General features: G+C 44.5%; 1 protein-coding gene across 1 annotated transcript in view; it reads left to right on the forward strand.

The window, feature by feature from the left end:
• Positions 1–12680, forward strand: part of LOC120045991 (fatty acid synthase-like) — a 42418-nt gene extending 29738 nt beyond the window's left edge. Inside the window, exons 22-34 of the mRNA XM_038990910.1 lie at positions 1351–1473; positions 1575–1798; positions 2076–2280; positions 2588–2739; positions 2872–2963; positions 3199–3593; positions 3775–3963; positions 4055–4282; positions 6258–6316; positions 6419–6571; positions 8208–8306; positions 10303–10554; positions 10634–12680. Coding sequence (XP_038846838.1) covers positions 1351–1473; positions 1575–1798; positions 2076–2280; positions 2588–2739; positions 2872–2963; positions 3199–3593; positions 3775–3963; positions 4055–4282; positions 6258–6316; positions 6419–6571; positions 8208–8306; positions 10303–10554; positions 10634–10771 — 2309 coding nt within the window. The 3' untranslated portion in view covers positions 10772–12680. The remainder of the gene's footprint in view (positions 1–1350; positions 1474–1574; positions 1799–2075; positions 2281–2587; positions 2740–2871; positions 2964–3198; positions 3594–3774; positions 3964–4054; positions 4283–6257; positions 6317–6418; positions 6572–8207; positions 8307–10302; positions 10555–10633) is intronic.
• Positions 12681–13575: the final 895 nt, after the last annotated feature.

Genomic DNA, 13575 nt, shown 5'->3' on the forward strand with positions numbered 1-13575 from the left:
ATTGTGTATCCTGGATGTCTGTGTGTTTAGTGAACATGGTATTGTGTATCCTGGATGTCTGTGTGTTTAGTGAACATGGTATTGTGTATCCTGGATGTCTGTGTGTTTAGTGAACATGGTATTGTGTATCCTGGATGTCTGTGTGTTTAGTGAACATGGTATTGTGTATCCTGGATGTCTGTGTGTTTAGTGAACATGGTATTGTGTATCCTGGATGTCTGTGTGTTTAGTGAACATGGTATTGTGTATCCTGGATGTCTGTGTGTTTAGTGAACATGGTATTGTGTATCCTGGATGTCTGTGTGTTTAGTGAACATGGTATTGTGTATCCTGGATGTCTGTGTGTTTAGTGAACATGGTATTGTGTATCCTGGATGTCTGTGTGTTTAGTGAACATGGTATTGTGTATCCTGGATGTCTGTGTGTTTAGTGAACATGGTATTGTGTATCCTGGATGTCTGTGTGTTTAGTGAACATGGTATTGTGTATCCTGGATGTCTGTGTGTTTAGTGAACATGGTATTGTGTATCCTGGATGTCTGTGTGTTTAGTGAACATGGTATTGTGTATCCTGGATGTCTGTGTGTTTAGTGAACATGGTATTGTGTATCCTGGATGTCTGTGTGTTTAGTGAACATGGTATTGTGTATCCTGGATGTCTGTGTGTTTAGTGAACATGGTATTGTGTATCCTGGATGTCTGTGTGTTTAGTGAACATGGTATTGTGTATCCTGGATGTCTGTGTGTTTAGTGAACATGGTATTGTGTATCCTGGATGTCTGTGTGTTTAGTGAACATGGTATTGTGTATCCTGGATGTCTGTGTGTTTAGTGAACATGGTATTGTGTATCCTGGATGTCTGTGTGTTTAGTGAACATGGTATTGTGTATCCTGGATGTCTGTGTGTTTAGTGAACATGGTATTGTGTATCCTGGATGTCTGTGTGTTTAGTGAACATGGTATTGTGTATCCTGGATGTCTGTGTGTTTAGTGAACATGGTATTGTGTATCCTGGATGTCTGTGTGTTTAGTGAACATGGTATTGTGTATCCTGGATGTCTGTGTGTTTAGTGAACATGGTATTGTGTATCCTGGATGTCTGTGTGTTTAGTGAACATGGTATTGTGTATCCTGGATGTCTGTGTGTTTAGTGAACATGGTATTGTGTATCCTGGATGTCTGTGTGTTTAGTGAACATGGTATTGTGTATCCTGGATGTCTGTGTGTTTAGTGAACATGGTATTGTGTATCCTGGATGTCTGTGTGTTTAGTGAACATGGTATTGTGTATCCTGGATGTCTGTGTGTTTAGTGAACATGGTATTGTGTATCCTGGATGTCTGTGTGTTTAGGAGTGAACATGGTGTTGAACTCCCTGGCTGAGGAGAAACTGCAGGCCAGTCTTCGCTGTCTGGCCCGACACGGACGCTTCCTGGAGATCGGCAAATACGACCTATCCAACAACTCCCCTCTGGGTCAGTGCACTGCAACTGCTCTCTCCATGGCAGCCATTTTGTCCCCGACTCACTGTGCCACTGCAGCTGATCTTTCTGACATGCGTTCCTGTTTCCCTCAGGAATGGCTCTCTTCCTGAAGAACGTGGCGTTCCACGGAATCCTACTGGACGCCCTGTTTGAGGAGGGGAACAGGGAGTGGGAGGAGGTGTCCCAGCTGCTGAAGGAAGGCATTGTGGGAGGTGTAGTCAAGCCCCTGAGGACTACAGTGTTTGAGAGAGACCAGGTGGAGGAGGCCTTCAGATACATGGCCCAGGGAAAACACATCGGCAAAGTCCAGCTGCAGGTCAGTGACTGAACCATTTCTACTCTTTCCTTAGCTGCTTCTTCTCCCTCACAAAAAAAGCTTTTTCCATTTCCTCACTTTGCTTTTTAAACCTTTTCATCACTTGTTTTTTTCCCTTTTCCCCTTTTTCCTCTCAACATAACTTTGCTTATTACAGACATATTACACTTTTATGATGCTGTTGTAACACAGTTATTTCTACTAATCAACTAATCACACTTATCACTGTTTTTAATTCTAGTCAAATATCTGTGTTGTATCTGATGTCTTTCTTTAGGTGCGTTCTGAGGAGATGGGTAATGGTACCCAGGCGGTGGGCTCGCCCCTCTCCCTCCCCGCCATCTGCCGTACCTTCTGCCCCGCCTCCCACTCTTACATCATCACCGGGGGACTGGGTGGCTTCGGGCTGGAGCTCGCCCATTGGCTGACGGAGAGGGGCGCCCGCAAACTGGTGCTCACCTCCAGATCGGGCATCCGCAACGGTAAGAGAGAGACAATAACTTTTACAGCTACTCTTCCATGTGTGTTGTTCTGTAATGCCAAGCCATTGTGCTAGGCAACTTATTTTACAATGACGGCCCACCAGAGAACAGTGGTTTAACTGCCTTGTTCAGTGGCAGAACAACAGATGTTTACCTTGTCAGCTCCGGGATTCAATCCAGCAACCTTTTGGTTACTGGCCCAATGCTCTAACCACTAGGCTAACTGCCGCCCATTAGCTACATGCTGCTGATTTGTTAGTGACAGTTCAGTCACCTTTGTCATTGTTGTTGTGGTTCATGTTGCTAGGTTACCAGGCCAAGCGTGTGCGGGAGTGGCAGGGGATGGGCGTGCAGGTGCTGGTGTCCACCAGTGACGTCAGCACCCAGGAGGGGGCAGAGCAACTCATTAACGAGGCCTGCAGGTTGGGGCCTGTGGGAGGAGTCTTTCACCTTGCCATGGTAACGACCCCCTGCTACCTGTACACTGTTCTCACCTGTCTTAACCTGTCTCCTTCACCTGTCCCTGTTTCACCAGTCTTAACATCTCTCTCTCTAACCTGTCTGTCTCTCTCCTGTCTGTGTGTGTACCAGGTGTTGAAGGATGGTATGCTAGAGAATCTGACTCCTCAGCTGTTCCTGGATGTCAACAAACCCAAATACAACGGCACCCTCCACCTAGACAAGTGAGATGACATTCTCCAGCCTAATATAGTGTTATCCTCAACCTTGGCTCTGCCTCGCTTCCCTCGGAAGAGAGTCAAATTCGTTTGGTTTGAATTTAAGGTGAAATCCAAGACAATGGTTGAAAAACAAAAATAATATATATTTTAGAGCAACAAATATTTGAGACTCAAAAACCCACATTATCAAATTTTGGAGACAAAATGAATGTCTCATATGGTTATTTTGTCTCCTCAGTGTGACCAGAAAGATGTGTCCAGACCTCAGTTACTTCGTAGCCTTCTCCTCTGTGAGCTGCGGCCGCGGCAACGCCGGCCAAAGTAACTATGGTTACGCCAACTCCGCCATGGAGCGCGTGTGTGAGCAGCGGCTCCACGATGGCCTGCCTGGATTGGCTGTCCAGTGGGGCGCCATTGGTGACGTGGGCGTTGTCCTGGAGACCATGGGCGGTAATGACGTGGTGGTGGGTGGGACTCTCCCGCAGCGCATCACTTCCTGTTTGGAGGTGCTGGACCGCTTCCTGTGCGAGCGGCGTCCGGTGATGTCGAGCTTCGTGCTGGCCGAGAGGAGCGTGGTGAAGAGCGAAGGAACAGGACAGAGAGACCTGGTGGAGGCTGTTGCTCATATACTGGGTAAGAGAGGTTCCATTCTGGTATTCCAGAAGTCATGCTTATTGCCATCTGATTTCGGGAATCTTCCAACTGGGATTTCTGAGAATTTTGGGAAAGTGGCCAGTATTTTTCATCCCTAATTTGGTATGTATTCATGATGTGTGTTTTATGTGTAACTTCTCACCCTCCCTCCCTCTCTCAGGTGTACGTGATGTCAGCAGCCTGAACGCTGATGCCTCATTGGCTGATCTCGGTCTGGACTCTCTGATGGGCGTGGAAGTGCGTCAGACACTGGAGCGCGACTACGACATTGTCATGGCGATGAGGGATATCCGACAGCTCACCATCAACAAGCTCAGAGAGCTGTCAAGCCAACCGGCAGGAACAGCAGGTGTGTGTGTGTGTGTGTGTGTGTGTGTGTGTGTGTGTGTTTCTTGGGCTCATGTCTCTCGCTCTCGCTCTCTTTCTCGCTCTCACTCTAGAGTCCCGTCAGTCTCCGGTGAAGAAGGGAGGAGTGCGTTCTCTGTTGGAGTCGGACCTCAGTTTGATGCTGGTCAACCCAGACAGCCCCACGGTCTCACGTCTCAACGAGGTGCAGAGTGTTGAGCGCCCGCTGTTCCTGGTCCACCCTATAGAGGGCTCCATCGCTGCCTTCCGAACGCTCACCGCCAAGCTCAGTGTTCCCTGCTACGGCCTGCAGTGCACTAAAGGTACACATGAAGACATACACACGCACGTGCGCACAAGTACAGTGCCTTGCAAAAGTATTCATTCCCTTGGTGTGTTTCCTATTTTCTTTCATTACAACCTGTAATTTAAATGGATTTTTATTTGGATTTCATGTAATGGACATGCACAAAATAGTCCAATTTGGTGAAGTGAAATGAAAAAAATTACTTGTTTCAAAAAATGTAAAAGTGGTGTGTGCGTATGTATTCAACCCCTTTGCTATAAAGCTCCTAAAATAAGATCTGGTGCAACCAATTACCTTCAGAAGTCACATAATTAGTTGGATTGCACACAGGTGGACTTTATTTAAGTGTCATATGATCTCAGTATATATACACATCTGTTCTGAAGAGTCAGTATATATACACATCTGTTCCCCAGAGTCTGCAACACCACTAAGCAATGGGCACCACCAAACAAGTGGCACTATGAAGACCAAGGAGCTCTCCAGACAGGTCAGGGACAAAGTTGTAGACAAGTACAGATCATGGTTGGGTTATAATTTTTTTTAAACTTTGAACATCCCACAGAGGACCATTTTTAAATCCATTATTAAAAAATGGAAGGAATATGGCACCACAATAGACCTGACAGAGAGGGCCACCCACCAAAACTCACGGACCATGCAAGGAGGCATTAATCAGAGGCGCAACAAAGAGAACCCTGAAGTAGCTACAAAAATCCACAGAGGAGATTGGAGTATCTGTTCATAGGACCGCTTTAAGCCGTACACTCCACAGCGCTGGGCTTTACGGAAGAGTGGCCAGAAACAAATAAGCAAACATGTTTGGTGTTTGCCAAAAGGCATGTGGAAGACTCCCCAAACATATTGAAGAAGGTACTCTGGTCAGATGATACTAAAATTGAGCTTTTTGGCCATCAAGGAAAACGCCATGTCTGGCGCAATCCCAACACCTCTCATCACCCCGAACACCATCCCCACAGTGAAGCATGGTGGTGGCAGCATCATGCTGTGGGGATGTTTTTCATCGGCAGGGACGGGGAAACTGGTCAGAATTTAAGGAATGATGGATGGCGCTAAATACAGGGACATTTTTGAGGGAAACCTGTTTCAGTCTTCCAGAGATTTGAGACTGGGACGGAGGTTCACCTTCCAGCAGAACAATGACCCTAAGCATACTGCTAAAGCAACACTCGAGTGGTTTAAGGGAAAACGTTTTAATGTCTTGGAATGGCCTAGTCAAAGCCCAGACCTCAATCCAATTGAGAATCTGTGGTATGACTTAAAGATTGCTGTACACCAGCGGAACTTATCCAACTTGAAGGAGCTGGAGCAGTTTTGCTGTGAAGAATGGGCAAAAATCCCATTGGCTACATGTGCCAAGCTTACCCCAAGAGACTTGCAGCTGTAATTGCTGCAAAAGATGGCTCAACAAAGTTTTGACTTGGGGGGGGGGGGGGTGAATAGTTATGCACACTCAAGTTCTGTTTTTTTTGTCTTATTTCTTCCATACTTTCGCAAGCCACTGTATACACAGTCACACAAACTCCCTCCTCTCTCACGCTCATACTGATACAGTTACCCCACACACTCTCGCTCTAAAGTTGTATACAATTAATCAAATGGCCACCCGGACTATTTACATTGCCCCCCCTTTCTTTTTACACTGCTGCTACTCGCTGTTTATTATCTATGCATCGTGACTTCACCTACATTTACATATGATCTCGACTAACCTGTACCCCTCGCACACTGACTCGGTACTGGTACCCCCTGTATATAGCCTCGTTATTGTTATTTTATTGTGTTAATATTTACTAAATAAACTAAAAGAAAAAAAATTCTTAACTCTATTTCTTGAACTGTATTGTTGGTTAAGGGTTTGTAAAGTAAGTATTTCACTGTAATGTCTAGACCTGTTGTTTTCGGCGCATGGGACAAAAAAACTTTGATTTAACCTTGATCTAAATGACTCAAACCATCCATCTCTCTAGCTGCTCCTTTGGACAGTATCCAGTCTCTGGCTGCATACTATGTGGAGTGTATATCTCAGGTACGTAATATACTAACCACAACTTTGTTTGTAATGTGCATTTAGGTAAATTATAGATAATTAGTGATTTATAAATAACTGTCTCTGTTTTTTTGTGTAAAGGTGCAATCAGAGGGTCCGTACCGGATCGCCGGATACTCCTTTGGAGCCTGCGTGGCCTTTGAGATGTGTTCTCAGCTGCAGGCACAGGGTAGGACCGTAGAGTACCTCTTCCTTTTCGACGGATCACACTCCTACGTCGCCGCTTACACACAGGTGAGCACTTACGGACACGTGGGTACACAGACGGACACGTGGGTACACAGACGGACACGTGGGTACACAGACGGACACGTGGGTACACAGACGGACACGTGGGTACACAGACGGACACGTGGGTACACAGACATGGATAGACTCACACACACGGATGCACACACACACACGGATACACACACGCGCACACACACACACACACACGGATACACATACAGACACACATACAGACACACGGATACACACACACACACACACACACACGGATACACACACACACACACACACACACACGGATACACACACAGACACACACACACATGGATACACACGCAGACACATGGTCACACAGACACGTCGGTGATACATGTGTCTACATACTGACCCACAGTTGACATGTTAACAGGATGTACATGTATACAAAGGCCCTCAGGCACATTCATACTCAGTTACCTCAGTGAACTCTACTGCAACACTCCTAACCTCATGATGAACCACAGTGTAGAGTTAGACTACCAACATGAACCACAGTGTAGAGTTAGAATACCAACATGAACCACAGTGTAGAGTTAGACTACCAACATGAACCACAGTGTAGAGTTAGACTACCAACATGAACCACAGTGTAGAGTTAGAATACCAACATGAACCACAGTGTAGAGTTAGACTACCAACATGAACCACAGTGTAGAGTTAGACTACCAACATGAACCACAGTGTAGAGTTAGACTACCAACATGAACCACAGTGTAGAGTTAGACTACCAACATGAACCACAGTGTAGAGTTAGAATACCAACATGAACCACAGTGTAGAGTTAGAATACCAACATGAACCACAGTGTAGAGTTAGAATACCAACATGAACCACAGTGTAGAGTTAGACTACCAACATGAACCACAGTGTAGAGTTAGACTACCAACATGAACCACAGTGTAGAGTTAGAATACCAACATGAACCACAGTGTAGAGTTAGACTACCAACATGAACCACAGTGTAGAGTTAGAATACCAACATGAACCACAGTGTAGAGTTAGACTACCAACATGAACCACAGTGTAGAGTTAGAATACCAACATGAACCACAGTGTAGAGTTAGAATACCAACATGAACCACAGTGTAGAGTTAGAATACCAACATGAACCACAGTGTAGAGTTAGACTACCAACATGAACCACAGTGTAGAGTTAGACTACCAACATGAACCACAGTGTAGAGTTAGACTACCAACATGAACCACAGTGTAGAGTTAGACTACCAACATGAACCACAGTGTAGAGTTAGACTACCAACATGAACCACAGTGTAGAGTTAGACTACCAACATGAACCACAGTGTAGAGTTAGACTACCAACATGAACCACAGTGTAGAGTTAGACTACCAACATGAACCACAGTGTAGAGTTAGACTACCAACATGAACCACAGTGTAGAGTTAGACTACCAACATGAACCACAGTGTAGAGTTAGACTACCAACATGAACCACAGTGTAGAGTTAGACTACCAACATGAACCACAGTGTAGAGTTAGAATACCAACATGAACCACAGTGTAGAGTTAGACTACCAACATGAACCACAGTGTAGAGTTATGTGGAGTTAGAATACCAACATTAGGTTATTTTCCTTTCAGAGCTACAAATCCAAGCTGACCCCTGGTAAAGAGTCAGAGGCAGAGACTGAAGCTATGTGTGCCTTCATCCAGCAGTTTACTGGCATCGAGTACAGCAAGGTACACTGTACCCCCCTCTCTCCCTCTCTGTGTACCCCCCCCCTCTCTCTCTCTCTCTCTCTCGCTCTCGCTCTCGCTCTCGCTCTCGCTCTCGCTCTCGCTCTCGCTCTCGCTCTCGCTCTCGCTCTCTCTCTCTCTCGCTGTACCCCCCCCCCCTTCTCTCAATTCAATTTAAGGGCTTTATTTTGCCCTTAACTTGCCAAATCAAGTTAAATGGATAATACATGAAAGTTAAATAAATAATATAAAATTATCAGTAAACATTACATTCACATGTTCCAAAAGAATAAAGACATTTCAAATGTCAATATGTGCAAATAGTTAAAGAACAAAAGGGAAAATAAATTAACATAAAATGGGTTGTATTTTTCAATGGTGTTTGTTCTTCACTGGTTGCCCTTTTCTTGTGGCAACATGTCACACATCTTGCTGCTGTGATGGCACACTGTGGTATTTCACCCAATAGATTCATCAAAATTGGATTTGTTTTTAAATTCTTTGTGTAATCTGAGGGAAATATGTGTCTCTAATATTGTCATACATTTGGCAGGAGGTTAGGAAGTGCAGCTCAGTTTCCACCTCATTTTGTGGGCAGTGTGCACATAGCCTGTCTTCTCTTGAGAGCCAGGTCTGCCTACGGCGGCCTTTCAAAATAGCAAGGCTATAATCACTGAATCTGTACATAGTCAAAGATTTTCTTAATTTTGGTCAGTCATATTCTGCCACTGTGTATTATCTGTTTAGGGCCCAATAGCATTCTAGTTTGGTCTGTTTCTTTGTTAATTCTTTATAATGTATCAAGTAATTATCTTTTTGTTTTCTCATGATTTGGTTGGGTCTAATTGTGTTGCTGTGCTGGAGCTGTGGGGTCTGTTTGTGTTTGTGAACAGAGCCCCAGGACCAGCTTGCTTAAGGGACTCTTGTCCAGGTTCATCTCTCTATAGGGGATGGCTTTGTTATGGAAGGTTTGGGATTCACTTCCTTTTAGGTGGTTGTAGAATTTATCATCTCTTTTCTGGATTTTGATTAGCTGGTTATCGGCCTGCATTATTTTGTGTTTTACATTGTTTTTGCAAAATTCTGCATTTGGTGTTTGTCACATTTTATCATTATTTTTTATTCTTGGTTGGTGACCAGACCCCAAACCATAAAGGGCAATGGGTTCTATAACTGATTCAAGTATTTTTAGCCAGATCCTAATTGGTTTGTCAAATGTTATGTTCTTTTGATGGCATTGAAGGCGCTTCTTGCCTTGTCTCTCAGATCGTTCACAGCTTTGTGGAAGTTACCTGTGGTGCTGATGTTTAGGCCGAGGTATGTGTATAGTTTGTGTGCTCTAGGGCAACGGTGTCTAGATGGATTTTGTGTTTGCGGTCCTGACAACTGGACCTTTTTTGGAACAATATAATGTTTTCCTGAGATTTACTGTCAGGAACCAGGTCTGACAGAATCTGTGCAGAAGATCTAGGTGCTGCTGTAGGCCCTCCTTGGTTGGGGGCAGAAGTACCAGGTCATCAGCTAACAGTAGACATTTGACTTCAGATTCTAGTAGGGTGAGGCTGGGTGCTGCAGACTGTTCTAGTGCCCTCGCCAATTCGTTGATATATATGTTTACGAGGGCGGGGCTTAAGCTGCATCCCTGTCTCACCCCATGGCCCTGTGGAAAGAAATGTGACAATTTTAACCCCACACTTGTTTGTTTACATGGAGGAAACCATTATAAAATCCAACACCGCTTTCCATCAATTTGTATACCAGACTCTCATGCCAAATTGAGTCAAGTTTTTTTTAAATCAACAAAGCCTTTGTTTCGGGTTGTTTGTTTGTCACTTAGTCACTTTGTCACGTATGGTGAATACGTGGTCTGTCGTCCGGGTAATTTGGTAAAAAGCCAATTTGATATTTGCTCAGTACATTGTTTTCACTGAGTAAATGTACAAGTCTGCTATTAATGATAACTCTCTCTCCTTATACCACCCACCCCCTCTCTGTCTAGTTGTTGGAGACCCTCCTCCCTCTGTCTGATCTGAAAGCCCGTGTCAACATGGCGGTGGACCTCATCACCTCCAGCCATAAGAACGTCAGTAAAGACTCCCTGCGATTCGCCGCCACCTCATTCTACTACAAACTCAAGGCTGCCGACGGTTACGTCCCGGCAACCAAATACCATGGCAACGTCACCCTGCTCCGCGCCAAGGCCAGCAGCGACTACGGAGACAACCTGGGGGCCGACTACAAACTGAACGAGGTGATTGCACTTGCACACACGCGCGCACACACACACACACACACACACTACTATAATAACTGGTTTTGTTTCTCCCCAGGTGTGTGATGGTAAGGTGTCGGTTCACGTCATCGAGGGAGACCACCGCAGCTTCCTGGAAGGAGAGGGGGTTGAGTCTATCAGGAGCATCATCCACAGCTCATTGGCCGAGCCACGCATCAGTGCCCGAGAGGGTTAGACTAGTCCCGCACATTCCCAGCCCTCTCTCCCAATAGCATCAACTTCTCCTATCATCAAATCTAAACCCCATTGATCAATACATATAATGGACGCAATCCCCCACCAATTAAAGCTCGTCTCGTTGCCACAGGGTATGTTCCCATGGGAACAAAACGTGCTGTATGTTATGCTACCAATAAGGTCCTCTCTTTTTTATTTATTTTTTATCCTGTCTCTTTATCATGTTTGGAACGGTAGAATACATGTCCATACTGATAATCCTGCTACAACTGGAAACACGCTGGCTCAACCCAATAGCTAGCCTAGCATGTGAGCCTGGCTGTGTTGCCAACTGACTAGTGACTAGATAACCTAGCTGCTGTGTTATGATACTGCTAAACGGTGTGTCGTTACCTTGATGATAAAGCTGTGTGGGTCGACCCTTTTATCTACTCACGGTGTGTTTGTGTGTGTATTTGCATGTTTTATCTTATGCCAAACCCTAGCAGTGCCCTAATGATGCAGACATAGGTCTGTTCGACCTGGACGTTTTCTCCTGTCTCTTTCACATGTCTAACACCTGTTCAAGCTCTGTACCTGTTACCAAGTGTGACGTTGACATTGATACATGGTTGTCTGTGTTTGGGTAGGTTTTATTCTGTTTGTTTTGCATCAGGGTTTGTTTACCAGATTTGGTCAGAAGTGAAGTTTTGATCCCTATTTTAGTAGATTTTGATGTGTTTTGTTGCCTTGCAGAGATGGTGACTGTTGTAGTATTGTTACACTGGTCTACTTAAGGTAGGTTCACACAGTGACGTGCATAAGACTCCTCAACTTGAGAACTAAAGGTGTTACTGTCGCTACAAGGAAATGGATAAAGTGTTTGACTGATGCCGTATTTGATCACGTTAATGACTTTATTACCTATTCAGCTGTTTCCTAGACTCCATGTCTTCCCAGTTAAGAACTGAACCTTTGGAAAACAACAGTATTCTTCTGGGTTGAGATGTGTCTGTGTGTGTTTTCTTTCCTGTGTGAGTACACCTTTTTAAGAGGACTGATTAGATATCTACAGTTCACGTTTCTATGATGTCGGGTTCTTTGACAGAAAAAAAGTCATTTAATTTGCTGCTGTTTAAAAATGTATGATGTTCTATGTGACTACAATGGATTACTAAATTAACATTGTTGTCTTTTCCTTAAATGGGAAGACATTTTCCAACATTCCTGAAATATTGTTACACAAGACTCATTTTAAATATTTGAATATTACTGCTGTCAACATGCAATGCTTTAAAACTCGTTGGCACTTATTTGAAAGGAATTTGAGCAATAGTCCAGTATTTGGGTAGTGCCATACAAATGATGTCCTGCTAAACCTATGGTCGTGTTCACTAGGGCACAACGTAGCAAAATGCTTTGCAACTGAAGATGAGCGTTCATTTTTGGTGCCCACTGAACATGACCAGATTTGACTGTCTCACTGAAAGAGTAGTAGTTTGTCCAAGCTTCCATTTTGTTTGTAATGTGGAATCATTGATCTGAAGAACGGGCCTTGTTGAGGAGTAGGTAGAATTGACCCCTAACCACTAGTCCAGAAACAGATATTTTACTGTCCTCCCGTTAGGACTGTTGGGAGGGTAATCTGATCCTATTGTAGATCTGTGGTTACGAGGCAACTTTATACTTCTATCTGTTTTTGACTCCCATGATCTTTGCTGTCCCCTAAAGGTCCTCTAAGATCTTGGGTCCAATCCCAGAATGCAACAGACTGACCTGACTTCTGAGACTTCTAATCAGGTCTATGAAGAGTCGGGTGACTAATTTGAACCCTGTGATTGGCTGCAGTAAAAAGGAGGAGGAAATTGACGATGTGCTTCTCTAGTTGTATTTATTGTATTAGTCCAAATAAAGAGGTATCACTAACATCCTGCCTCACTGTCTGTTCTATGTCAACTTAACAAGGACATTAGAGTTTTCAGCAAGTAGTGTATTCAGCATACTCAACTGATTTGAGAGGTTGGCATGGAATATAATGAGAGAACTTGTTATGCACCAAATACTTATTAGGGGTTACTTTATTGCCCTGGGCAGGTGAACTGGGCAAGTTCAGGCTGATCTGTGGTTGCCCCATTAGGCAGGTGACATTTTTCACTGAAAACAACCAGCCTACAGCCTAATCTTTCTGGTTCTTCCCAATTGTCAGTCTTTCACTTAAACAAGTCATGACGTTTGTGTGTAAACAGCTTTTTTCACAAGTGTCTATAATCTTCGGGCATTCATGACATACTCCTGGCCTTTCACACCTTAATGTCAATCCCTGTGTATAACTGACCATACATCCCCACACATTCCTTATGCAATCAGATGTCGTGTGTCTCTAAATGGGTGTTCTTCCTTTGCTGGTCATGTGTTTGTGTCATATAGAAGTTACCACTAAAAAGTCACACAGCATTTGGCTATGAGGGCCATCACACATCATTCGGCTATGAGGGCCATCACACAGCATTCGGCTATGAGGGCCATCACACAGCATTTGGCTATGAGGGCCATCACACAGCATTTGGCTATGAGGGCCATCACACAGCATTTGGCTATGAGGGCCATCACACAGCATTTGGCTATGAGGGCCATCACACAGCATTTGGCTATGAGGGCCATCACACAGCATTTGGCTATGAGGGCCATCACACAGCATTTGGCTATGAGGGCCATCACACAGCATTTGGCTATGAGGGCCATCACACAGCATTTGGCTATGAGGGCCATCACACAGCATTTGGCTATGAGGGCCATCACACAGCATTTGGCTATGAGGGCCAT

Source organism: Salvelinus namaycush, chromosome 4, assembly GCF_016432855.1.
Source record: "Salvelinus namaycush isolate Seneca chromosome 4, SaNama_1.0, whole genome shotgun sequence".
Classification (NCBI taxonomy): domain Eukaryota; kingdom Metazoa; phylum Chordata; class Actinopteri; order Salmoniformes; family Salmonidae; genus Salvelinus; species Salvelinus namaycush.